This window comes from Chamaea fasciata, unplaced genomic scaffold (genome assembly GCF_029207755.1).
Source record: "Chamaea fasciata isolate MVZ Bird 193981 ecotype frontalis unplaced genomic scaffold, bChaFas1.0.hap1 SCAF_6, whole genome shotgun sequence".
Taxonomy (NCBI): domain Eukaryota; kingdom Metazoa; phylum Chordata; class Aves; order Passeriformes; family Sylviidae; genus Chamaea; species Chamaea fasciata.
The window spans coordinates 70257829-70285273 of NW_027094091.1; the positions used below are offsets into that span (position 1 = coordinate 70257829).

Consider the following 27445-nt stretch of genomic DNA (forward strand, 5'->3'; position numbering starts at 1 on the left):
CCCATGCAGGACAGGGATGCACGGAGCTGTCTCCCAGCCCGCTCAGCCCCGACTGCGTGACCGCTGACTTCCAGCCCAGCAAAGCCGCGTGGGCGGCAGGAGTCAAGTTACGGCTGAAGACCAGGTGAGAGTGTGTTTGTCTGTGTCCCTGACACATCTGCAAAGACAGGGTGGAAAACAGTTACTGCTTTGGCTGCCAGTGTGCCTGAGGGGCACTCACGGGGAAGGAGCGCTGAAACTTCTGCTCAGAAGCCTTTGTCAGTGCTGGTAAAGGTCATCAGAAATGCTGAACCAGAATATCTCCACAGAAGTGGCGTAAGTCTTCTCTGACTTGAGGTGCCTGGCATTCCAGAGTCACCTGGCTTCTTCTGAGTCTGGGAGTTCTGGTGGGAGTTTGGCGTTCATGACTTCTGAGTACTTGTCTGCATTTTTGAACGATTAAATATCTTCAGAAATCAGTTTCCTGAGCTGCTCTGGATTGGCTGGTGTTGTGACCGAGCTTGACTCCACTCCTTTGGCCATGCAGTTTAGGATCAAATCCTACAGCATTCACTCAGACAGAGCTTTTGCTGGCATCAAAAGAGCCTCTTACATCAATCAGATGTAATCTAGGTGACTTTGTAGATTTTTGTGTCTCAGTATTCTGATATTTGTACCATGAAGTCGAAGCAGTGGCTTTTCTTTGCAACATTGCATTTGGGCCAGACCTTATTTAAAGTCAAAAAGCTATGCTGGTTTCCTGGAGCTGGTGGAAATGTGACCTAGTTCCTCTGAGTGGGCAGCTGAGAAGGGAATTCCACACTCTGATCTTACTAGCAAGGATGCACCTCTGGAGCAACCTCCCTGACCTTAGTGGAGATGCTCCAGCTTCTGGCAGGCATGGATGCTGACCCTACCCAGCCTCGGATCGGGCAGATTTTAGAGGCTGAAATATCTCCTCAAGCTGGTTTTGTTGAGAAGTTTGTCTCTGACTGAGGAGTGGGACTCTGCATTCCCCCAGGTATGTGACCCACAAGGAATTTGGGAGAGGAGCTCGCCTGCATCCACCGCCTCGGTATAACAATGAGTCGTTCACCATATCCCCCCTGTAAATTCTTCTTGCCCGTCAATTCTGTGGCAGATCTTCACACAAGCTCTAAACCTTAGCGTTTCACTTGGGAAAATTTGCCTTTGGGTGCAGAGCCAATGTTTTGCTTTACCTTTTCCAGCAGTGTTGGAGGCTGCTTTAATGTATGAGAATGTGCCTGTGGGAGGGTGTTTCAGACTCGGCAGCCTTTGCTTCGGCCCAGGCAGCGGGAGCAGCTCCCCGGCACATTGGACTTGCCCTGTTACCCCCCAGATGTGTGCAAGTGTCTCCACACATCCTCCTGAAGGCCCTGCTGCTTCTCTCCTGTTTATCCCTCCTCCACGAGCACTTGGATGTGGAGCTCAGGAGCGCTGCCCGTGATCTGTAGCCCTGTAGCTCAGGGCAGAGCCCAGCTACGCCTGAAGCCTTGCCCTGCGGATCCCCTTGGTTACCTGCCGTGCCTCATTGTCTGCGTTCCGTTTGGATAATCGGGCTCACGGGGCAGTTCCTCCTAAGCACTGAAGGAGGCCAGGAAAACACATTCCTTCCATTGTTTCCCAGTCTCTCCTGTTGCAAGTTGCTGTGTGTTAGATGTGGGGTTGTGAAAGAATCTAAGCTATGCTTGGGTTTCTGTCTTTTTAACTAATTTACTGACTGGAGGAGAATAAGAAAAAATGATTTGAATTGAGCCCGTGGGGCCGGTTCATCGGTCTGGATAAATCAGTGCAGCTCTGAAGAGCCGTGGGCAGGGAAGCCACTGCAGGCTCTGGCTGCTAGGATTTTCCACCCTTGCTCTTGGGAGAGGTGATGTGAATCCCTGGAGAAGACAGGGAATAATAGGGTCCTTCCCAAAGACTGTGAGTCAGTCAGCTGCTTCTTTTCTACGTCCGTTCTTTCTTCCTCTTCTTCCAGCAAAGGAAGCAGAGTAAAATTATAGAAAGAAGAAGAAAGTTGCGGAGAGTCTTTGACCCAGTGCTGCCCTGCTCCTCATTGTAACCTATGCATGATCTAGGTACCAGGCTGAAGGATCTCCTGGCTTCTCCATGTCCAAGCTGCAGTCCTGTGGGAACGGCACAGATGAACTATCTTGGTGGCAAGCACTTCTCAAAATAGGGATCTGAAATACTACTCATTTTGTAATTTAAATCAAACTTAGCATGTTGCTTGATAATGCTGTCTTCCAAACAGAAAGATCCCGGTAGGACAAAGTCCTTGAACCCAGTAATCAAGAAGAGTGAAGGTTGTATACATGACCTCTGTTCCTGTTGAAGCCTGTGTCTGGTCAGTGTTAGGGAATGCCAGTGGGACCCTTTCTTTGTGTAGGGAAAAGTCCTCAATCTAAATATTGCCTATCAACCCTGCGCTGGGGTGAAGGGAAGATGGAGCCGCAGCGCACGGCCCGGCTCCGAGCCCCGCACTCTTTGTTTCCTTTGCTGGACGCTGGATAAATGCCTCCTTCTTGGATAAGACAGCATGGGGCTTCTCAGAGATACGTGATAACACAGAGGTGTGACTTGCAGGACCAACGATCATTAATTACAATGTTTGACTGTTCCTAAGTTCAACAAAGGAGTGCCCATTGCTCACAGCTGCCATCGCCTCTGAGCAGTCCCAGCACTTCCATCTGCAGCCTGCGGCCGAGGGCACTTGTGTCAGGAAAAACCACCAGAGAAAAATCCGTCTCTAGATCCACACACGTGGGTGTCGTTTCTGCTTCCACACAGGGATTTTCTTCCCAGTGGTGTGGTGGGGAGCTTTTCCCAAAGAGGTCGTGATGGTAATGGTAGGAATTCTGAGCAGAATCTTCCGATTCTCTTCTTCCTGATCCCTGAGAGACTTCAGGGAGATTGGTACCTGTTTCCCAGTTCCCAGATGGCACTCAGGGCATGGTCTGATGCAGCCCAGACATCCCCAGTGATGCTTATCAAAGGGGAAAAACACAGTGTCTGACATGTCAGCTGGAAACACCACACAGGCACAACACCTGCCTCTGGGAAAGGAGCTGGAGAGAGCAGTGAGGCTGGAGCAGTCTGGGACAGAGCTCTGAACTGGCCTGAATGGGTTTTCTTACTTCTTTCTTTCTTTCTTTGTTTCTTTTTGTGTGGTTTTTTTTTGTTTTTTTTGTTTTGTTGTTTTGTTTTGTTTTGGGTTTTTTGGGGTTTTTTTTTGTTTTGTTTTGTTTAAGACTGAGACTACCAAAAAACCTGTGAGCTAGTTCACAGGGATTCGCTGGGTGTGGAGTTGTCCTCTAGGAGCTGCAACGTGAACATATTGTGGAAAAGCAGGTTGTGTCCTGGGATGAGAATATTGAGAATATTGGCACATTTCACCCAGGTGTTCTCAAGTGAAAGGTTTTTTTCAGTGTGTTTTTTACTTAGGGAAGGTTTTCATCTGAGCATCAATGGGTGGGGGGGGGCGTGGGCACAATTCTCCCTTTCCCCTGAAGATGAGGAGACACTATTGGCCAAGATCCAAGATGTGAAATATCATTTCGTAGACTTCAGGTGTTTCTGAAGAGTCTTCCTTCTTTTTAGTCAAAATTGTGAAGGGACAGAGCTCACTCCAGATCCTTCCTGCCCCAGAATTTACCAGAAGGGCTCTGTGAGCCTAAAAAGAGAGATTTAGTGAAAGACACACCAAGCTGATGCCATTCTGGTCCGACCCCTTTCTAATTGGCCTCGTCTGTTCTGCTTATTTTTAGAACCATGACTGAACCTTAATGAAGAGCGACGTTGCTTTGAGTAGATTGTGGCCTCGCTCTGTCGAAATCCTAATAGGCTTCTGAGTGCTTTGCTTTTCCCTTTATCTCCTGCCTAATAGATGGGCACAGAGGCTGCAGCTGCACGTTCGGATGTCTGGAAAACATCTCCTTGCCCTGCTTCCTCTCCTTTAGAAGTGTCCATCTTGGAGACAGGTCTGTCCTGGTGAGAATTCAGGTGGTTGCTCTGCTTTCCGTTGGTGCGGATGCGCACTCACCCTGGAATGAGGGTCCAGGTGAATGAATTGCTGGGATCAGGATCTCTCCGTGTACAAAGATCCTGCTGCTGCTGCAGGCTCAGAACATAGTGCCTCTGCCACATGGGTTGGAATTATCACCAGCTTGAAATCTTGACTGCCGTGAGGATGACGTGGTAAGGACGGGCAGCTGCCCTCTTGGCTTTCTCTGTTGTGACTCAGTGCCTGGGATCCGATCCAGGAAGCACAAGCTTTGCGTTTGCATCCGAATCTTTCATTTCTCCTGCAGGAGGAGGGTCTGCTGCGGGGCCCCCGTCCCTTCCCACCTCCCCACATGATGGGCTAGGCCATGGCTATTCCCTTCCAGCTCCAGCAACCTCCCACGCGGCCAGCTGGCTGCACGGCTGCTGGGGGAAAGCCCATCCGCAGGGATTGTGGCTGTGAGTGATGGCAGAGTGACCCTCTGGCCTTAGTTCTCTTCTCTGCCCTGTCCCATCTTGCTTGGACACATTAACACCAGCTGCTGGTCAGAGCCATCCCCCCCAAGTTATGGAGATGTGTCCTGGTGACCGCTGCTGCTGTCTGGATCCGCAGGTGGATTCTGCTTTCCGTGAAAGGTTTCGCTGCCTTTATCTTCAGCATTCCTTGTCTCTGCTGAGGAAGGGTTTGGAGCTCGTGGGGACATAGAAAAAATTACCACAAGGTCAGTGGTACAAGAGGCGTTGTTCACTGTTCTCTTCAGCCACCTGGGTGATGTGTCTGATGGATGTGAGAATGATGGAAACAACTCCCCACAAGCTGTGTGGGGGTAGAAGAAGATCGGTTTATTGGGGCACCGATGACCCTAAGCGGCTGGTTAATCAGCCACAACATCCCTCTCTGGCTTTCACTTCTAGCTTTCTAAGGATGTGGAAAAAATGCAGATGGCAGTTTGAAGAAGCAGGGTTGTTCGCCCTGGTTGAAGATGGGCCTTTTCACACTGAAGGACTGCCCTCCTGAAGGACACGGGGCTTGAGGTCCTTTAGAACTTCCAGAGCGCTCAGGTTATATGTGTACTCCAGAAGGGGCAAGGAGCAGTACGTGAGGAGCAGGAATCAGACTGACCACACTTTTCTTGATGTTTTCAGTCTGTAACCTTGAGAAGAAGATAACCTTTCAGTTACACTGCGAAGAAAGCCTCAGATGCTGACTCATCTGTAGAGTTCGTGCCAAAGTGTCTTTGTAAAGTCCCATTCCTGTTTTGCATGCAATATAAAAATAATCTCCAGAGATTACAGAGAAGAGCACACTCAGCTCTTCCTGGTAAGAGAGAGCTGCAGAGCAGCTCCTGGCGAGGGGCCTCAGAGATGTGAATGTGGTCCCTGCAGCCCAGACTGCTCCCAGAGTGTGGTGCCAGGCTGCCACTGAGGAGCCTCTGCTGGGCCGGGCATGTTTCCATCTGCAAACACGGGGAGCAGCCGCTAACAGCAGCTGCACCAGATTAAAGACTAGCCCTTTCCCTTCGGTTTTCCAGTCTCCAGTGTGAACTGGCAGTGCCTGCTCTGTAGTCTGTGTCGCAGCTGCCATCCAGATGCCAGCGTTGCATCGCGTCCCGCTGACTTCTCCAGGTATCTTTGCTCCCCAGCATTTGTCGTGATGCCAGCCTGACCTGGATGCCCAAGTGATCTGATCACTGGGAGTGTTCTTGAGGAACCAGGAGTCTCTTTTTCCAGCCTTGCCATTTACAGCACAGGGATCACTTTGTCTGTCATTTGAAGTGGAGAATTTTTCAGTAATAAGGTCGTCCAGACATCCTCACAAGTACAGCACAGAATGTATAAAAGATAAGGTGATGAGGTTGGTTTGTTGTTGTTGCTACTCTTATTACTACAGTTCTGCAGTTTTAAATCCTGCATGCAGCCTCCTGCACCAAAGTGCCACCTGTTGCTTCTGGTTTTGCTGCACCAGAAGTAACACCAGTTAAACTTCTGATGATTTATTTGTCTTCACTCAAGCCAGGCATTAGCTGCTGCATTTGCAGGTTTTATCACTCAGCCAGTTTGTCTGGGATCAATCAGGATCTGCCACGTTTCCAAGACTGGGTAGGTGTGGAAACAGTGTGAGGTTATCCCACACGGAGCTGGTAAGCTGGTACCAAGTGTCTTGTGACTAAAATTCACAGCTGTGCACATGTTGTGTTATTACAAGAATATCAAACAGAAGAGTTTAAAATACCTGTGGCTCAGCTGATGGGCCGCACGGCTCCCTCGCTGTTTCTACTGATCAAACCCAGGGATAACAGGCCTAGCATGGGATCCTTCGTTTCCCGAGTGAAAAACCCGTGCTGATGGCTTGCACTCCACTAAAGTACTTAAAGGCTTTAAATGTCTGCAGTAGAAAAGGCAAGAATGGGGGTTATTCTTAATAAACAGTTTTGTCGACTTCCCATCTGGCAGTGTCCATCCAGGTTCCTTGTTTTCTGGGCAAGGAGCTTAACAGTAGAGCTCTGTCTTAGACACACCTACACGTGTAAAGGTGAGAAGGTGTTGGGTTCAGCTTGCCCTTTGCAGACCTCCAGTCCAGTTTCCCTTAATCCTGCCACAAGAGGCGTTGAAGGGAAAAGCACGTCCCTTTTATCGTCCTTCTTTTAGCAGACGACGATAAAATAACCAGCGCTTCTGAAATCTGTGTGGAAAAAGTGCTGGAGAAATGGCTCTGCCTCTCACTCTCTGCCTGTGCTTTTGCGTGCTGTACAACATCAGCAGGTGCTGGTAGAATCCTCTCTCAGTGTCTGCGTGCCAAGGGTAATTTAATCCCTGCGGTGATGTGCTCAGGACATGCTGTACTGTGGATTTTTCAGTGAGAGGAACACTGAAGATGTGCCATATCCTTCTCTCGGATTTATTTAGTCGCAATTGTCCTGCAAGGTGTCACGTTTCAGTAGGACACAGGTCCGGTGCTGCTCCTCGTTCTCCCGGGCAGAGTGACAAACTGTGGAAACGAGTGCTAGAGCAGGGGAGAGATCCCTCAAGGAAAGCAGCAGGAGGATTAAGGACGAGCCCAAAGGCTGGGGCAAAGGAGAGCCTGTGTGGCCTCTTCAGGGGATCACTAATCCCCTGCTTTGACTTTCCATTGCACCACTCTGGGCTTTAAATAAGGTGTCAGTGGGATTTTTTTTTCCTCAGGGCTGACAGACGCAGGCCTTGGCGCTGGCGACCGAAGGCACCAAGGACAGCCGTGCCATGCCACGCCTGGGGACACACCCCGGGGACAGCTGTGCGGCCGGGGTGGGGTGCGAGGGACACGCATTGCCGGCTCTTGGTTGTCACATCTCACCCTGCGTTTTTAGCAGCACCCAGGAGAGATCAAAAACCCCTTGGCAGGCTTCCACCCCCTTACGGCATGGTGCAAATACCCACTTGAGCAAATCCGAGAGGGAGCGTGCTGTGGGGAGGTCAGGGACGTTCACGCGTGCTTTCTGTGGGACTTCAACCCCTTCTGCTTTCCCCTAGGCGGAGTGAAACTCCCAGCCGACCTCACTCCTGGCATTCCACCAAACTCGCAGAGAACCAACCCGATCCCAGCATGATGCAAATATCTCAGGGTACGCTTGGCACCCCTTGGCATCAATCCTACCACTCCAGGTAAGTAGTGCACAGTTGTGGAGGGAAGGGAGGAGGCAAAGGTATAGTGGGAAAACCGTACCAGTCGCCTGCGTACAGCTGCACAGGTTTACAGTCAGGGTTCAGGTTAAGAGGTAGAAAGGCTTCAGTTCCTGTCTGGTTTCCCAGATAAAGTGGCTTTGCTTTCCTCCTATAAATGCTCTGTGAGATGATTAGCAGCTAGGAAATTTAATTGCTTTTAAAATCCCCCTTCCTGCGAAGATGGGAGCCCGCTATCAGCCAGGGTGCTGATAGAGCTTTCTGTGGATACCCCCGCGTAGAAACACAGCGTGGTTGTTTCCCCAGCAAAGGGAAAGAAATCCAAAGTCTAAATTGGCCTGTTGGAAAAAAAAAAAAAAGGAAGAAAAGAGTGTAGGTAGCAGAGCCTGTCAGTGTAACGGGGCAGCCAACAGCGCAGCAGCGACAGTGCTCCCAGGGTGAGGAGTTCAGGGAGGGATTTCCTGGTTTGGCAGTGGCTTTCTGCAGGAGTCGGCTCTATCACAGCCGAATGTGCAGGGCAGCTTGAGGAAGGACAAGTTTAAATTCTGCCCTTGAAAGATTTTCCCCAGAGAGGCAGAAGGGTTTGAAACTCTCCATTATGGCCTCTGGGATTGAAACATCACTTTTACTGGCAAGGCTGATCCTTGGCAGAGGAGAGGAAAGAGAAAAAAGAGCATTAAAGAAAGTGAGGAAATGGTTGCAGAAAATAAAGTGTGTTGGCCTCAGCACAGCTCATGCTGGAGCGTACTCCTTTCCCACCAAGGGGCTTTGCTTCCCAGGCAGTTCCTGGCAGAGCCTTTGGCAGCATGGCTCTGTCTCCTGGGTGCTTGAGGAGGAGCACGGGGAGCATCTAGTGGCCAGCTGGCTAGGGCTGTGCTGGGCATCGCCAGGGAGATGATTATTTGAATCCAGAATAGAGCGGTGCACTTAAATGAGTAAACCAGCTTCGTCCTGAGATTTGCCATTTCTCCTCCTGTCCGTGTTCCTCTGCATCTCTCCGCAGAGCTGCTGTGAGCACGCTTCCTTAGGCCTTTTCTCGTCCTCAGCAGCCTTCTCCCCTGGGTTTGGCCCTTGGTTGGGATGTGACCTGGAGCCAGCCTCCAGCTCTGTGCCTTGCCCTGCCACAGCCCATCCCTTCCTGCTGCTTCCCCGTGGCTCTGCCAGGAGAGCACATGTAGTTGCACAGGGAACTAGAGAAAGTGAGACCTGAGGAAGGGAAGCTGGGAGGAGAGGGGAAAACAGTGAAATCCTCAGGCTGCATTCTCCAGTCCTCGGTGTATTCGCTTGAATCTGGAAGGGGAGATTGGCAAACTCTGCAGAAGTTTGTGATATCCCCTTGAGAGCTGTGACAAAGGGACTGTGACTGGCACAGAGAGCTCCCTTCCCATGGGTAGAAAGATCTCTGAATATCCTTTTTTGAACACTTTTCTGGTGGCCATGAGTCGTCTTTGGACACCTCAGAGAAAGTGCCAAGGCGTACCTGCACCTGCTAAGCTACCAGAAGAGGTGGCAGTGCAGACTTCCTGGGAATTCTCAGACTGTTTCTATGGTTGCACCCCACTTTCCTCCAGGCACAGGCACATACGTCTCTTCTTGTCAGCTTAGTTTTCTCGCAGCAAACAAACTATCCTTGGGACAGCTGAATTTCCAGGAAGCCTGCCAGGGCATAGCCTTCATCTCCATAAAAAGAAATGAAATGGGAAAAAAAAGAAAGAGATTAGATTCCCCCCAGAACGCCCCTCGTGCTCCTCTCCACCTCCTCATCCTCCTCCTCCTCCTCCTCCTCCGTGGCGTCGGTGCTCATTCAGCTTTCCAAGGGCTTTGGATGGGTTTGCTGGGCAGGGTTGATCCTCCCTGGCTCCAGAGATGCACCATCTTTCTGTCTGTCTTTCCCTCCCGCCCTTCTGTGGTAAATAAGAGCCATGTGTTGCAATGTCAAGCAGTTCCTCTTTGTGAACTGGGATGACTCCAAACAGGGGATGGAGCAAGGCCCAAATATGGGTTTTCATCTCAAAACCAAACGTCTTGCTTCTGAGCTCACTTATAAGTTGTCGTGCCTCTCCTCTGCTGGTTTTCACTCTCCTCTCGCTGTCCCCCAGCTCCTCCACCAGCGACCTCTGTGCGTACGAGCATGGCTATCTGAGGAGGAGCCCTGATCAGTACAGCTCCCGCGGCAGCATGGAGAGCTTGGACCACTCCTCCCCTGCCTACCACCCTTGCCACCTGTCCCCGGCCAAATCCACCAACAGCATCGACCAGCTCTCCCACCTCCACAGCAAGAGAGACTCTGCCTACAGCTCCTTCTCCACCAACTCCAGCATCCCCGAGTACCCCGCGGCTCCGCTGGGCAAGGAGCCCTCGTGCTGCCCGGACGGCACGCAGCCCCGCGGGGGGCTGCCGGAGGGCATGAGGCAGGCGGACATCCGCTACGTCCGGACGGTGTACGACGCCCAGCAGCGCATCTCCCAGGAGTACGAGGTGAAGCCCTCGGCCCCGCTTCCCGGCGGCGACGCCCGCGGCAGGCTCCACGCCTTCGGCCGGCACGGTGCGGCCTCCTCCTGGGCGCAGCCGGCGCAGGGCCCCTCCGACGGCAAGAGCCAGCCCCCCAGGGGACCGCCCCTGCCTCCCGCCCGCAGCGACAGCTACGCGGCCATCAGGCACCACGAGAGGCCCGGCTCGGGCGCCGGCCTGGAGCCCAGCAAGCCCGGCCGGACCCAGCCCAAAGGGGCCTGGGCGCCGCTCGTCGGCTCCCTGGCCCAGGGGCCGCTGCTGAAGCTGCCCTTCGGGGAAGGGCACCTGCACACCGTGGTGGAGAAGAGCCCGGAGAGCAGCCCCACCATGAAGCCCAAGCAGAGCTATTCCCAGGCGGCCCAGCCGGGGCAGCCCCTGCTGCCCACTGGGGTCTACGCCGTTCCCTCCCCAGAGCCGCACTACGCCCAGGTGCCCCGGCCTTCCGCCAGCAGCGCCGGGACGCTTTACCCAGCTCTGGCCAAAGAAAGTGGGTACTCCCCAGCCCTCCCGGTCCCGTACGACAAGGCTGTAGCCGGCGGCGCCCTGGGCTCGGATGAGAACGGAAACCAAAGCACTACAAACAGGTCGACCGTCTTCTACCAGCCCCCTGCCGCTGAGAAGAAGCATGAAGCCAAACTCCTCCAGCAGAAACCTCCCGGCGCAGCAGGCTCGGAGCTCTGCCTGGCTGTGTCGCAAAAGGAGGAGCTGTTTCCCCTTTACAAGGCAGCACACGGCCACCGAGAGACCACGGGTACCACGCCGGCCTCCAAGCCCGTTTTCCAGGGCCCACAACCCCAGCCGAGGGACGCCAGCGAGAGGAAAACCCATTACCAGCCCAAAGAGGACTGGACACCCGGATCCCAGGAGGACAAAAATGGCAACGCACAGGTAAATGAGAGAGACGCTGGTGCTCCCCACCCGTGGGGTCACAGCAAGGCCAAGCAGTACGGCTTCTCGTCCTTGCAGAACATCCCAGAGAGCTCCAGGAGGCAAAGCAGCTCCGAGCTAAGGGAGATGCAACCGGGCGAGGGTTATTCCATTACCAAACTGTCCTTCCTAAACAGCAGCAGCAGAGAGGAGAAGGATCACAGGGAACAGGGGCACAGACAGTGGAGCGATGTGGACCCACAGGCCTTCACGAGGCAGGAGGAGGAGGGGGGCACGGGCCAAAGCCCGAAGTCCAAAGATCCCCCTTCTCCTCAGCTCCCAAAGACCTTGGATTTCGGGAGGAGCCGGCTCAGCTCTAGCAGCACCCAGGGCTTTCCCTACAGCAGACCAGAGGCTGGCAAGCCCCGCTGCTCGGTGCTGGAGAAGGTGAACAAGTTTGAGCAGCGGGAGCAGAGCACTCCCCGGCCCCAGAGCGCTGGCATTCCCAGCTTTGGCCAGCACTACGGGCCGAGCAGGACGAGCCAGCCCACGGGCACGAGGTGCTCTGTGCACAGCCCAGAGGACATGAGGAGCAAGCTGCCCAGTGAGCCAGGCAGGGGCTCCAGCCCGTCCATCAGGAACGGGAAGCTGGAAGAGGCTGACTGGTGCCCCGTAGAGCTGCAGATGGTGGCTTCGGTGAAGCAGGCAAGACCCAGCGAGTATTACAGCCTGTGTCCTGAGAACGAGGTGCAAATAAGGGCAGCTCAGCTTCCGCGGAGTAGAAGCACATTCCAGCTGGGAGGCGAGCCTGAGAAGGAGATCCTCTGGAAGGATAACATCCAGGATGCACACGGGTCGCAGCTGGACACGTCGTTTAACAGGGCCTACAGGAACAGCATTAAAGATGCCCAGTCCAGGGTGCTGAGGGCCACCTCCTTCCGGCGGATCAGCCCCCCGTTCGGGAACACGCCCAAGAGGGTGCCCCAGAGGCCTGCCTCGGCCCACGTGGGCACGAGGAGCACGGCGGCATCCCCACACACCCCCAAGGAGAGGCACAGCATCACGCCCACAGAAGGAGGCTTCTCCAGCCTGGACTACACCAGGACGCAGCACGTGCTGCGCATCGGGGGCCGGAAGCGGCTGACGGCAGAGCAGAAGAAGCGCTCCTACTCAGAGCCCGAAAAGATGAACGAGGTGGGCATCTCAGACGGGGAGCCGTCGCCTTTCTCCTTCCAGAAGAAAAGCATCCATTTTATCTTTCCAGAGAACACGGTGGCCGACCGGCGCAAGATCTTCGAGAGGGACGGCAAAGCTTCCTCCACAGCCAGCCTGTCCAAGCCGGAGCTCAAGCAGCTCCAGCAGAACGCCCTGGCCGACTACATCGAGCGCAAAACGGGGCGACGGCCGTCCTCGCAGGACATCGGGCTGCTCCGGGAGCGCTCCCACAGCTCCTACCTGCAGCTGGGGGGCCCCGACAGCCAGAGCCTTTCCTCCGCCTCCAGCATGAATTCCCTCCAGGACCAGAACCTTTACCGCCGCAGGGAGTCTGTAGAGCGGATATCCAGGACGGGACGCTTGTCTTCCACCCTTCCCCCTGGGCTGGTGGACTACTTGGACACGAGTGGAGATGAGAAGGCGCCAGGGCGCCAGGACAGCCTGGTCGCCAGCCGGCCCAAACCTGAGAGGTGCCGGGACTACAGACCCCGATCGGATCTCACCAAAGGCACGCAGACAGACCCGCTGGGCATGCAGGGCCAGCCTCGCTACGGGAAGCAGGTCTTTGAAACACCCTCCACCGCCAGAAAATCCGGGAAATCGGTGTCTGTGGAAGACTTGCTCGATAGGTACGACAATCAGCCGGTCCCTGTGCACGTACGTTCCAGGTCGTCTCCCACGGCGGATAAGAAACACCAGGTATGTGGGAACGGGATCACGTGCACCCACAGGCGGGGCTCTCAGAACCAGGGAATGGGGAGGGTGTTGGACAACAAGCTGATGTCCAGTCTAGGCATCAGTGGCTAGGGCTCCATTGATTAGAGACGGATCCAGCTGAGGCAGTTTAGTGCACCTTAATTAAAAGATCACTGGTGGGGTTCAGCTCTCTCCCTGCTGGGCTGTGTCGGGGCTGTCAGGGACGCTAGGATTTCAGTTCATATGCTGGCGTGTTCTTGCTGCTCTGGACATCCCACCTGGGGTGTCTTGTCCTTACCTGCCAGCAGCGGTAGAGAAGGACTGAGCACTTTTCTGATGGAGTGTCCCGCTAGGATGGTGATTTGCCTCAGCCCATTTTCCTGGTGCAGAGTAGAGAGGATTAGAGCCTGCTTGGAATTGCCTTGGCTCCCGCTGTGCCTGACAGTGCTGAGAGGTGCTGGGCAGAGGCACTGCCAAATAACCATCATGTTTAGCCTCCAGCCCTGGAGGGACACATGCAGGGAGAGAAGGCTGAACAGAGACCCTGGCCCTTCCATGTCCCCTCTTGGTGGTTGGGAACATCTTACTGATGTCACAAGTGGGGAATTCGACTGACTCCGACGATGGTAAACAGTAGAACCAGGCTAAATTCTTAAAGAACAACTGCCCAGGCCAGCCCTTCAGCTGGCTGAAATCTGTTCAGACCAATTTAGGAAACTGCAACTGGTCGAGCCCCATGCAGTTACAGTAGTGCTGGGTCTGCTGCCCCATCCCTATATCCGTGCCAGGCTCCATTCATCACGGAGAGAGGGAACAACCAACCAAAATGTGTGGACAGGCTCCTAGCCCCAAATAGGCTGAGCGTTTGGAGAGGCTCACATGCTTAGAGGGCAGCTGAGATCCAGGGCATCTCCTTCTACTCGTGCACTCACTCCTGGCCCAGAGCAGGTTATCCAGGAGCAACAAAGTGGTCCTGAGTCAAGTGACAAGAGAGGAGGCTCTGGACAGCATCTCACAAATTACCCAAACTGGGGTGGGGGGAAGAAGCCGCCCTCCCAAACCCATTGTGTGCTTCATTCTACACATCCTCCCTCAGCAGCTCTCGGCTCCCACACCACATCTTTAAATAGAGTGAATTGAAAAAGCAGCTTGTGAATATCAAGTAACCGGAATGCACTTCCAGAACCACCCCTGTCTCGTCCCACCAGCAGTATTTTTCCACCCCAGCCAGGCACCAGGCCCATCTGTGCCAGTTTGTCACGCTTGCCAATCAAAGCAGCAACAAAACCAGACATCCAGAGAGACAAAAATCACCAAAGCATCCTTTTCCGTGGCTGGTTGGATGACAAGCAGCCCCAGTTCACTTCTCCTCACCCAACTCTTATCAGGCAGGAGGTCCGGGGCAGTTCTTGAGATCTTTATTTCCCCCTCCTGGCTCGTTTTTAGTTGTTCACACACTCAGCAGCCAAACCAGAGGTTCTGCCTGTGGGAAGCCAAGTTGAGGAAGAGGTGAAGAGCACTGCAGAGCTGCTCACAGGATCTTAATTCAGGTGCTGAAGAGGGGAGAGCCCTTACAGCTGTTTCCCAGAGGGATTTAGCTGTAACCACCTGTGGAACAGGGGTTAGTCCCATAGGCTGCAAGGCACTTGTGAAAATCCCGTTCTTAAATCCCAACTTGACTTCCAGCATAGACACCAATCCACAGGGTCTGTTCGAAAGGGAAGTGTATGTTGAAGTGCTTTCTTCATTAGGTTTGTTTCTGATCCATCTCCAATGCAAACACACAGCTATAAACATGGTGGTCAAAGCCAAATCAACAGGGTGATATTTATTTATTTATTTATTCGATTTCTTTTGGCCTTTCCAGATATTTTTCCGTGGGAAATGTTTATTTCCAGTTTAGCAGCAGACTTCTCTGCCTCACTCACTGTTCGTTTTTCAGGGCCTTGTGTACAGTGCCTAATGTTCCTCTCAGGCTGCATACAAATCACGTTGCACTGTCAACTGCAGGCATTTGTTTAGAGATAGGAAGGAGTGGATGGCCACGGGGAACGACTCGCTCTCAGGCTTTGGAAGGCATTCTCATCCGTGTTTTTGGTATTTTGTTTTGCTTTCTGCCGGCTGCTGACGCTGTCTTGGTGCCCCAGGAGCTGCTGAGAAGGGAGAGCAGTGAATTCGGCCCCGTGGTGAGGGACCCTTTCTACGTGGTCAGCGCAGGAGCCAGGTGGGTGCATGTCCATGTCCCCTGTGTCACCGCGGGGCCAGCTCTGGCCATCCCCTCCCTGCAGCAGTTGTCATGGGTTGTCTAGAGCCAAGACCCGCACAAACACAGTTCCAGGTGTGCTGTGCCCAGCAGACTTAGGAGGAGTTGCTACAAGCTTTTTCTTTCGCTACAGACATTAATTTACTATCAAGTCCTATTCGTGTCATCGTGGAGCATGTTTGTGCAGCAAATTTCAGCTCAGGTAACTCCTAGAATGTGTTTGATCTGCTGTTTGACATTTGTGTTGGATGACACCATCACTGAAGGATCTTGAAGGAAAAAATACCTCGATGTAAAACCACTCTGGCTGGTTTTATCCCATCCAGGATGCTACCTCCCCAAAAGTGGGGGACTAAACCCAGGATATTTCCTTAATCATGCCCAACTGGGAGGTGGCCTTCGGGCTGCTTCCCTTCATCGAGGCAGGATGTTTTGCTCAGCAGCAGGGGAAAGAGAAATGTTTTTAAAAATAGAAAAGTGTAAGCACAAAACTCAATGTCTTAGGACTTACGTAAGTCTCCGCTTAGCCCCGGATTGTTTTGAAGTTAATGAGAACTGAAGTCGATCGTGCTGTATTTACATTTAAATAATAAATAGATGTTTGCCCTAAGCCCCAAGTGCCCAAACAGCTAACTCCCATTACAGTAAAAGCCATCAAGAGGGACTAAAAGCATTGTTCACAAAGGAGCTCTGTTCCTTACAAACTTGCAGTAAATGCCAGCCCTCTCCGTGGTCACAGTGGGAGTTAACGCTGCTGTCTCCAAAGGTTTCTCCATGCAGCTCTGGGTCAGCTGGAAGCGGAGGAAGGCTCCTACTCTGGCTGATCTTACTTCTGGCCATTTTTGCCCCTAGGAACACGTAAATTTGTTTTGAAGGGACTTAATCTGCCTGTAGGATTATTTAAAACACGCTCATTTTCTTTGATTCGGAATTATTTTTTCCATGTTTTTTCCTAAGAGAACAATGCAGCTGTTTCAATTCCTCCTGCCTCCCCTTCTCTCCTAGAGGTGGCATTTCATCCTGCTGCTCAATCACTACTTGTGCCTTCCTTTTATATTTTTTTTTTCTTTCCTCAACCTATTTTCCAAGTAATGGGATTGAACACCCAGACCGAAAACAAGTTTATTGGGGCACGAAATGCAGGTTTCTCATTTTCGTGCTTCACTGCACAAAGATTATTGGTTATTAACAGTTTTATGATGTTCGTGCAGCATAGGCATCCGGCATGCTTCCCAAGCACATTTCTTCTGGGAGATGGGAGGTTGCTTTCCCTTCTTGCTCAGAGTTGGATTTCTCAAAAGATAAAACAAAATGATAGGAGAAGTGTTTTCCATGCATGGGCCCTTCAGAGAGGCAAGGCAGGCAGTAGGAATTACAGTTCTGGGTTTCCTTGGGACACAGCTGCCCCATGTGCTGGAGAGGAGATGGGACCATCCCGACTACCTCACGCTCGAGGAGGAAAACAGTCAGATGGTTAAGTGAGGAAAACCTCGGTCAGCAGTCACTTGGTCCAGTCACACGTGCTCTTCCTCTGCCCCCCAGGTGTCACACGACACTGGGAACTGCTCCACCAGTTTCAGAATCCACAGTTGCTTCCACAGTAGGAGAGATCCCTGAATTAGAGAATCACCATCTGGCGTTCCTGACAAACGCTGAGCATCTGAAAAGAATACACACTGCTACTGTCCAGGAACCACAGACAATACCAAGAGCAGTCTGTCTGGAGAGTTTCCCCACCCGCAGGCGCAGGCTGCCAAATTCTATTCTCAGTCACACCAGAATAAAGCCAGAACGACCCGTGTCTTTGGCAGAGTTATTCCTAATTTGTACCAGTACGTCACAGAGCAGATTTGGGGCCCAAGTCTCCGGCGTCACAGATTGGCAGTGTGGGCATTATTTGACAGTGCATCTCAAGAGCAGAAAACGCACTGGCAGTGGAGCTTCATTGTGCTGTACTGGTTTATGGTACGGCCTCATGGTTCCAGGCCACCTTGGCTTGCATCTGCCAGTGCCGTTGTTACTGCTCAGTTTGTTTTCCAGCTAAACAGCCAGACAGGCAAATAGGTTTGGCTCTAGATTCCAAGGAGGATCCGCACTCCAAAGGCCGGACGCTGTTTCTCAGGCTCACTTGTGTACACCCTAAATGACATGGAAGGAGCAATTCAGTCTGCTGGCTTTGCAGCCCTTAACATCCGTCTGTGGCTGGAGTGTGTTGGGTTTGGTATTTGTCACACCTGCCTGTCTGATGGAGCTCTTTCTTCTCACAGGGTTCCAAGGCTGCAAGAGCTTTCTTCAGTTTTCTCTGTAGTCAGAATAGCGCATTTTTTGGCCTCGCTTTGTTCTTGGAGACAGTTGAATCATTTTAATGGCACCTTTCCAAAAGGAGCAGATAACATTATGGCAATATTTGGCCCATAGAGCTGAAACTCTTAAGATTACAAGCAATTGAGAATGGAGTTTGATGGTAGATAATGTCAAATAGACTGTCTCACAACAATTGCTACTCACCCCATCTGTAACAAACAAAATTGAAAGCAGAGCGGGAGAAGAAGCCAGGCATTAGGTTTTCCTAATATCTTTTCCATTCAGTTACTGCTGTGGTATTTCCTACATGTGTGATGTAGGAAGCACACACTGAAAATGGTGGGAGATGGTGAGAGGGAGTGGATCTCACTCAGGATTTCACTTCCAGTTTCAAAGCGCAGCCGTACCTCACCTAGAGGTGAGGTGCAAGCAGCGACACTGGCCTCTGACAGTGTTGATAACTTGCCCATTAAGGAGGCGCACAATAAAGTTCCCTGTTCATTGATGAGTTACTAATCTTACCATGGTCTGTCTCTTGGTATTTAGGTCTTTCGGCAAGAAAGAAAGAAGCTGCTCGGAGAAAACGGTGTTCACAAGTTACTATCCCCATCCCCTCCGCAGCACAGAGGCTGTCGCCGGGCCTGCCACACCGGTCGAGAATCACAAGCCCTCAGAACTTTCCAGGCCAGATAGCAGGACTTCCGCATTTCTCTCGGCACCAACAGAAGCAAGGAGTCACTATCCCGAGCAAAAGCAAGGCTTTAAACCCTTGTTCCTTAACCTTACTCCTTCTGGTCCTGGCCGCTCTTCCCCCAGTACACCCGCCCAGGCTCCCTCAGACTTCCAGAGCACAGGTGACAGCCAGGCTCCGAGGCAGCACCGCGCCAAACGAGAGGCTGTTCCCTCTGAGGGCAACGGGAGCGCTCAGGCACAGCCTTTGGATGCTGTCCAGCACACATCCCCTGAGACCCCCACGGAGGAGATGATGTGGAGAAGGAGAGCCGGGCTGCTGCACAGGTCTCTCCAGCCCAAAGTGGCGTGGGCTCATTCGGCCAAAGACAGCAGCTACGCCAGGGCCGTGGCGTCTCCTCCAGCGGCCGGGCTGAAGCCCTCGCAGAGGTGGCAGTCCCTGCCCACGCAGAGCAGCACTTCCTCTGACCCAGAGACTCCTTCTCCCCAGGCCACGACCCAGCTGCGGATCTCGGAGTCGGGGCTGCAGCTCACGCCCCCGCCATCGCTGCAGGACGAGGACGATGAGGTGTTTGTCGTGCCTTCTTCCCAACCGCCCTTCTCCCTGCCACCGCCACCCCGTCCTCCTCCCGAGCTGAGCTCTTGCGCTTCCGCCAACGGCAGGGAGGAATTCCCACCTCCTCCGCCACCCGTTGAGGGGAATGGGGCAGCTGGAGACAAATCCCCCCGGCTCCCGGAGGAGGCCAGCGTGAGGTAAGGGCGGGCTGGAGCGCGGCGGCTCGGGCGGCGCGGGGCCATATACAGTAAGATATGCAGGGCTGGGACAGATGGGGCTCGTGCCATGGGCTCTGGGACCCCCAGCTGCCGGCCGGCCAGGGGGTCAGGGGACAGGGACGGACAAACTCACTGCTGGTCTGCCACGAGCAGCCCCAAAGGATGTGGCCAGAGCAGGGCACACCAGCAGGTGCGCTGACAGGTGCTCCCCAGGAGACTGTGGGGGAACACTCCTGGGTTGGTTTTCCCTGCAGATTTCAGTGCAGTTCCTTCTGACTCTCTCCAGCACAGAGCTGGAATGGCTGCTGGCTCCTTCTGGTTACTGGATTTTGAGAGACAGCTGTGAATATCCATGATGGGTTTTTCCAGAGAGTTAGGTTTTCCCAGAATATATTTTGGACCTGGCACAAAATAACGCTGTTATGAAACGGTGACCGTCTGCCAAGAAGTGACAACGCAAACATGTCACGGTCAAGCTGTATAGGGAAATCCTCCTGAAGGATAGGACTTTGGGCGAGGTGCCCAGGTGGTTTAACTCAGCACAGCTTCCCTCACTCCCAGGGAGCTGCTCTGACATCCATCTGGGAAGAATCAGGCTGGGGCTGTAGTAGTGATTGGCTTTTCCAGCACAGCAAGGACAAATGGGTGGAGGCTGCTCAGGATGGCACTCCCGGGTGGGCAGGCGCAGCGTCCCCAGCCTGCCAGCAGTAAACAAAGTGACTTGGTGTTCACTGGTTCATTCTGTGTTGGAAGGACAATCCAGCAGCGTCCAGGTTGAAGGGACAAAGCAATTCTGGTGCCAGTGGCTTCACACTGTGGACCCTCCATGTTGGAATGAGAAGCGAGACGCAAAAACAAGTGAGAGAGAAGGAAAACTAGCTTTTTGTAGGCCTTTACTTTGTGTTCACAATGGTCCTGGGTGGCAGGTTTCTCTTCATCTCACAGAATGTTTCTGTCCGTAGCAGCTTCAAAAGCTTTCCCAAAGCCCTGGCTGAGAGGGAGGTAACAGGGTTGGGCACCAGCACCAGTGAAAATAACTGGCCAACCCCGTTAAAGAGGACTGGCTCTCCATCTGCTGTGGATCAGCAGCACCAGTCCCCTGCTTCTTCTGAAGGGCCTCAGAGCACTGACAGACAGCCCGTAACTCAGCCTGAAGGTAACCCCAGAGAGCCAACATTGGAAAATGCCAGCCTGGACTCCGGGATAAGCAGCACGGCACCCCCAGCGAAGGCAAAGAGCAAGACCCCAGAGGACATCAAGTCAGAGGCTCTAGCAAAAGAAATTGTCCATAAAGACAAGTCTCTGGCTGACATCCTGGATCCAGATTCCAAAATGAAGACAACCATGGACTTGATGGAAGGGATTTTCCCCGGTGGAAGCAGCGTGCTGAAGGAGAACAACATGAAGAGGAAGATGTCGCAGACACGAGCCAGCAGGACGGCAGCGGCGGGTGACACGTAAGCACTGCTGCGCAGAGCTCCCTGCTCCCTTGCTTCTAAGCACAACCTGTGCCAAATTTTTCTGCATGCCTGTAGGTGAGAGTGAGTTTTGCGGTTCAGAGGTATGAGGCCTGGCAGTGCATTTCCAAACAGCCTTTCCATGAGCTGGGCTCTGAGCTCAGCTCTCTGGGCTGCGTAGAAAACAACGCTGAGCTTGGAAAACAGAGCAGGAAATGAAACGTCCCTGGAGGGATAATTGGATTTTGCTGTCTGAACCTTGGTAATCTGAAGCAGTTCAGTCCAAAGCAAAGGAGCAGAGACACGAAAGTAAAATCAGGATAAAAATAATGACGGGCACAGAGATAACAAGCGGCCAGTTTCTGGAAGGAGGGGTCAGGGGGCGTACTTACGACAAGATCAGCCCAAGTGCCCCAGTGTGGGTTTTTAAGACAGAGACTTCCAGGTGGCACCTGGAGAACTGTCCAGAGTTCAGGTGTGCTGCGTGATGCCAGGTAAGGTCAGTCTGGCCACCTGCAGCCGAGCCGAGCCGGCTGACCATCAGCACGGTAAATCCCGTGCAGAGCTGTGTCCAGTCACCCTCAGACCCAGCGGCCGTGCTGTGCTGGGACAGCAGCTGACACGCACCCCCTGATGGCAGGAATCCGCCTTGTCCTGCTGGGTGATGGCCGGGGAGGGACCAAAGAGGGACCCCTGGAGAACCAGGGATCTAAACACGGGGAAAAGTCAGGCTCAGACTGAACTCTTCCTTTTCCTTCACTGTGCTGTAGGAGAGAGGAAAAGGAGGCTCCTGTCACCCTGATCACCTGTCCTGCTTACTACAGCGTTTCAGCGCCCAAAGCAGAACTGCTGAATAAAATCAAGGACTTGCCGGAAGAAATAGGCGAGGAAGAAGAGCTGCTGGACATCAATGAGAAAAAGGTAAATTCAGCACACAGCACCGTTTGCTGCTCACATTCCTGAAATAATAATAGGCCCTGAAGTGAAGTGCATTTCTGTTTTCTGTCAGCTTTTGGCAGCACCCAAAATTGCGTGGGAGCGATTAGGCCGCCTGCGAAGCTTCGTTAGAGTGACCCGAATTGTATAAGAGACTTAATCTGAATTACTCACTGCAAATTGAGTACCAATCTCGCACCGCCCTGAGGCGGGCCTGCATCATACCAAATGCTGAGTGTACAGGTTGTCAGGAGCAGTCCCTGTTCCACAGCAAGGAGGGAAAAGGGAGAGGTGAAGCAAGTTGTGCAAGGCCAGCTTTGGCTGGAAACCAGAACAGAGTCCAGCTGAGTGCAGGAGATTTTTTTTTTTCCCTGGACTTTTCAGTGAAGTCAGTTTACCCATTTCACCTGCTGTCTGCACTCGCTGCATCCAAAGAAACACCGGTTACTCTTTTCCCCCTCACTTTATTGTTTCTCTGACCCACTGAAAGCCACTTGCATCTCAGTGGCTCAGTCAGCACAGCCTCCGAGTGATGGCTTGGAAGGGCAGAGAGCAGCAGGAGGAGGGGAGGACACGTCTTGCTCTCTTACTGAGGCTGCCTTTCACTGTAGAATGGCCCCTGCTGCCCTTGCCGGAGGCTTCCATGCTCTGCTTCCAGGGCTCTTGCAGGGCCTTCTGATTTGCCCCCGTGGTTGTCTCACGTTAGCTACCTGGTAATTACAGACACGCTGCTTAGCTCCCACATCCCAGGGAGCCACAGGCAGGTGTTTGTGGCCTCCCGAGCCTCTCTTACACACCTCCTGCCTTCCTGTCAAAAGCAGCCGAGCCTGCCTCTAAGTCTAAACCATCCCACGCTGCCACAGACGGAGCAGCGTAGCCCAGGTCTCGTTTTCTCTTCACCACCTCTCCTTTCTGTGGCCTTACACAGGTTCTGGGTCACAAATACACCAGTGGGTCACTAATCAAAAACTTTTGCCCAGGGCCTTTGCCTGCTGCTTTCATCATCTGGCCCAAGCCACTTGTTTGCAGCACACCCAGCTCCAGAGGGAATGGCAGCCCCTGCCATGACCACAGCATTCCTTGGATTCCCTTCAAAATCTGCCTGCTCATACCAAGGTGAAAGGTGCGGAGTGACTCAACAAGGCAGGGGTGCTGCACCACGAGCCTCCGTGGAGGGCAAGTCCCAGGCCTCAAAGGTTACATTTGCATGGAAAGGCAGAAACAGATGGGAGTGGACAGGCCCAGAGAAGCGGCACAATCTTTGCTCACTGTCTATGTGCAGGAGCATTTGCACAGGCTTACCTGACAAGGGGCTCCTGAGGGTTACCTGAGAAGGCAGCTCCTCTGGGAGATCACTTGGATAGACCAAGCTCGTTTCCACTCTGAGTATGGAAAGGAGCTCTGTTGGCTGGTATTTGGGATAGTCTGAGAGTCACTGATTAGTGAACACAAACCAAGGTCGCAGACCCCTCCAGCTCCCAGGCCTTCAGAACAAGGGCACCTCACTCTCAGGAGCCCCATAGCCTCCTGTTACAGTTGGACGGCAAATCTCCTGAAGCAGGAAGGAGCAGCTGCCAGTTCCCAGCAGCTCCATCCACCTGAAAACTTGCTAAGGTTAATGCCAGACTTTGAGACCGCCCCGTGGAGTCCTGCCGTAGAGATTTCCCCATGTAACTGTAACCATTGAACACGGACCCTTCCTTTTGCTCCTTGGGATTTGGTCCAGCACTCAGCTGCTGAGGATCTTTCTTTGGAAGGGGGCATTGGAATCATAGCCCCAGCGAAGGGCAAGGGCTGGGTTTTGTCTCTGGGTACTTCTTAGGGAAGAATTCCCATAAAGGAGTTTTGGTTGACCCTTAGGAGGTGGGATTTCGTTCCAGCTTTGCTCCCTCTCCCCTGAGCTACCCTGCTAGGCAGCAGAGATCATTGCAGGGAATGGATGTTTGTTTTCAGGGAACATTACTGGCCTTTCGCTCAGCCTAATGTGGCAGCTGAGAGCGGGCTGTAGTGCAGCCACAGAGCAATGCACGCCCAAGTGTTCCATCTAGTGGTGCCTGGCCGTACCGTGCCGTGTGCTCCGTGCTGCCAAAGCAGCCTGGGAACCCCACTGCCAGCCCACCCCGGGCACCAGGGCCGGCTCAGTGACCCCAGCCTGACCGGGGTTTGAAAATCCTTCCTCCTCTGAAGCAGGACTGCCTCCTGCCTGGAATGACACTCAGTTGTGATGCAAAGAGGACTTCCGAGGGAATATTTTCAGGCCACCTTGTGATTGACTTGTTTTCATCCTGCAGTGGAGGAACACACAGGTGTTTGTGCCTCAGCGGTGCATGAACTGGAGACGCTGAGAATCCCTGCCCCTTGTGTGGAGAGCTTCTCCTGCTTGCGGTGCTCTCCGTTCCGAGTAAACGGAAGCAAGAATTGCAAGCCCTAGGCCAGAGACTTGCTTTTGCATATGTCTTTCCACTAAATCCTAACAGAAATTAGGAGCACATGTGCAGCACTGCTGTTCCTGGAGTAGCTGAACCCCGGGGGCCTCCTTTTCTTTGGCAGGGAAATAGGTGTCAGTGTTTTTGCAAAAAGGGTGTGTGCTCTGTGTTCAGACACTGAGTAAATCCAGAGCATCTTTGGTGTAAACACTTCCTTGGTGCCTCTCTGTGCGAGGCACTTGTTTGGCGCAGCTCAGGGTGTTTCAGGCTGGGCGTGAGGAGCACATCAGAGATGTGGCCGCAGCTCTTTTCACTCAGGTTTTAAAGAGCATTCATCTGTGTGTAGCTGGGAATCAGAGTATGGTACACCAAATCAGAACTCCCTTTTATAAATATTCATTGAACAGATATATCCTCATGCAGCCTGATGGACTACTTGGGTTATCCCCGAGGTGGGGAATTTCAGTATTTTCTCCGTTTCCTCCCTTCTTTGTCAGCTGTTGCTGACCTGACCCTGCTTCTCAGGAACTGCAGCCACATCCTCTTGTTGTCATCACCCATATGAGCAGGGTGTTGGTAACAACCAACGTGGCAATGCTTCCCCTTCCACAGGCTGAGCTCATCGGGAGCTTGACCCACAAACTGGAAATCCTGAAGGAAGCCAAGGAGGGCCTGCTCGCAGACATTAAGATGAATAATGCCCTCGGAGAGGAGGTGGAGCTGTTGATCAGCACGCTGTGCAAACCCAACGAGTTTGACAAGTACAAGATGTTCATTGGCGATCTGGATAAGGTGGTGAACCTCCTGCTCTCCCTCTCGGGACGCCTGGCCCGCGTGGAGAACGTCTTGAGCAGCCTGGGGGACAACGCCAACAGCGAGGAGCGGGTACGTATGGGCACAGCCCTGGCCTGCCCGGGGCGTGGGGCAGCAGCCTCCACCACCGTGGCATTACAGCGACCTCCCGGGGCTGCCAGGAGGGCAGCACAGCGCTCTTGGCGCTCACGTGCCAGCGGTAGCTCAGACGTTGTCCCTGGGAATCTTAATCCTCTCTTGGATAAGCGCCTGGGATCCTGCAGCCTTTGTCCGGACACAGAGCAGCTGTGTTGGGGACAGCCACGTTTTAACATTTTTGGGGTGGTTTTGAAACCAGATTTTGCCGGTCGTTGTTTCTGTCAGGTAAGGTTTCCTGATGTCATTGGAGCACTTTCTGCCTCCCGTTGGCAAGGACGTTCCTAATCCAGTTCAGCGGGGTTCACATTCGCTCCATAGTGAGGAATTCGTCCTCCTCTCCCAGGCTTTTGACTTCGTGTCTGGGAGCTTAGCAGCCATCTCCAGAGGTGGCAGGCGTGGTGCTGGGAGAAAGGAAGGGCGGGTCAGGGCGTGTGGTGCTGCTGGTCCTGAAGGGCTCTCTCTGGTGTGCAGAGTTCACTGAACGAGAAGCGGAAGCTGCTGGCTGGCCAGCACGAAGACGCCCGGGAGCTGAAGGAAAACCTCGACCGTCGGGAACGGGTGGTCTTGGACATCCTGGGCAACTACCTCTCTGAGGAGCAGCTCCAGGACTACCAGCACTTTGTGAAGATGAAGTCTGCGCTCCTCATAGAGCAGCGAGAGCTCGACGACAAAATCAAACTGGGCCAGGAGCAGCTCAAGTGCCTGATGGAAAGTCTCCCCACGGACTTCACGCCCAGGGATGCAGCAGCAGCAGCTGCCCTGGCTGCAGCACTTGCTACCTCCTCCGGGGTCGGTGGTAAAACACCTTCAGCAGCCTCTTCCTCACTCTAACCTGTCCCAGGTGGAGCTGGGATACAGCCCTGCCCTTTGATCCCAGTACTTGGCAGATGATCCTTTTCAAAGACAGTGGACAGACACAGGTCTAAATCAAGATTTTAATGAAGGAAAAAAAAAATAGCAATAATAAAGGTTTTATTTTCCTTTCCTTCCACCTCTGCTTCCTAGAAACTTAAATGAATGTGGAGGGAAATCTCCTGCCAGAGATGAAGAAGAATCTCACAGGAATTAAACACGTGACCTTTAATAAAAAACATGACCTCCTCTCTTCTCTCCCTTTTCTGCCTACCTGACACCTCATTAAATAATGAAGGATCTAAGAATGAAGCCTTAAAAATAAAACCAACCCATTTTACTGAACATTATTGATATTTATATTTTTTAAAGAACAAGACAGAATGTGTAAGTTTTTGTACATACTCTAATCAGTTACTTGATTCTACTTTGTTCTGTATGTAGAAAAGACACTTAATTTTGTATTTCCTGAAGACCTTAACAAAAAGAGGGAACCCCAAAGATAGTCGTGCAGTAGCTTGAAACATCTCACCGTGGTTTTGTTGCTGTTGTTGTGGTTGTTTTTTTTAATATAATAAAAGGGCTACCAGAAGCAGCTTCACCCTCTTTCAACACATGCTAAAGATGCCATTAAGTGGGCTTACAAAGGAGATTTTGGCCACAAAAATAACAAATTTTTCCTCTTCTGGATCCTGTGGCCCTCTGAGTCTGAAATTCAAACATCTTTTATGTCAACCTGCATCTCAGGAGTCCAAGCTAGCATGAAGCAAGGAATTCACTGCAGGTATCTGGGGGAAATTCTGTCTTTATTTTGAATACTCCTAGCTGTGGTCTGTGTTTCTGCTGCAGCCTGAAAGATTTCCCTGAGGTGTGACAGAGATCTCTACTGACATGATTTATAGGCCCCGCTTTGAGTAGAGTTTCAGGGAAGCAGAGGGGGGGAGCTGTTTCAATCTAATCAAGACATTTCATTTGCCTTAAAAAAAAAAAGTCCTACCCACTGCTGCAGTTTAATTTATTGGATTTTAAAAAACACTTTTAATTCAGATTGATTTTTTTTTTTTTTTAGCCACCCTTTCATCTTACACTTACCAAAACAACTCACAAAGACGTGGTAGATCTGGGAGGTGTTTGTGTATTTTCCCTTTAGTGAGTTCTTTCCTGAAAAATACCAGTCCTGCCATTTATCCCCAGGTCAGGAAGAGGCTCCATCCAAACAGGATCTGCCTGTTTACTCCAGGAACCCGCGTGGCTTCAGGGGTAGCACCTCCAGCAAGTTTGGGGTGCGTAAGGCAAGTCCTGTATGTGTTCCCACAGTACACAGAAATGCCAGCTAATAAGGCAAGTGATAGGCACTGATACTTTTATAACAGCTTTTATTTTCAAGTGAGAAACGAGTTAAAGCCACAGTTTTTGTGGCGAGTGCAGAAAAACTCTGTTTGCACAATTTTGTTCAAAAATCACCTTCCTAACTGCAAAGTTTACTGAGTTTGGTAGAAGTACACCTTGTATATGCACTTGATATATGTACTTGACATGTATTTAAAGGTAATTAAACATCAGGCAAGCCTGAAGATGTACTTCTCGGGCGAAAAGATTTACTTCTTTTACTTCTGGCAAAAAGGGGAGCGCATTCATTGCTCTTTATCCCACCTTGCTTTTTTCTTGTGGCCATGAAACTAAAGGATAATGGCAACCCAGAATTTCCCAGACTGATTACATGATTTCATAGGAATACCAGGGACAGAATTTTACACTTCCCGTCCAGTCCTTGTAAACTTACTGACACAAATCTGTATTCTTGGGTCTGGCTGCATGAGATTGTTAAAACTGAACCTGTA

At 52.3% G+C, this 27445-nt stretch overlaps 1 protein-coding gene across 2 annotated transcripts; it reads left to right on the forward strand.

Moving 5' to 3' along the window:
- On the forward strand, nt 1-27445 carry SHROOM3 (shroom family member 3). Of its 2 annotated transcripts, none has more exons than XM_066184749.1 (9): nt 1-124; nt 7513-7644; nt 9762-12954; nt 15099-15175; nt 18065-18961; nt 19945-20439; nt 21210-21360; nt 24414-24686; nt 25224-27445. In XM_066184749.1, exons 2-9 carry the CDS (start codon nt 7586-7588, stop codon nt 25581-25583), a joined length of 5505 nt encoding a protein of 1834 aa, XP_066040846.1. In that variant the 5' UTR covers nt 1-124; nt 7513-7585; the 3' UTR covers nt 25584-27445. The 2 variants fall into 2 exon arrangements, with proteins under 2 accessions (XP_066040846.1, XP_066040845.1); XM_066184748.1 differs by having other exon boundaries at nt 50-124; nt 19948-20439.

Excerpts from the sequence above, each read along its gene's own strand:
- SHROOM3 (XM_066184749.1), top strand. The coding sequence starts at position 7,586 with ATGATGCAAATATCTCAGGGTACGCTTGGCACCCCTTGGCATCAATCC. Across the intron at positions 7,645-9,761 it reads CATCAATCCTACCACTCCAG|CTCCTCCACCAGCGACCTCT; the intron begins GTAAGTAGTGCA and ends GCTGTCCCCCAG. Across the intron at positions 21,361-24,413 it reads TGGACATCAATGAGAAAAAG|GCTGAGCTCATCGGGAGCTT; the intron begins GTAAATTCAGCA and ends CCCCTTCCACAG.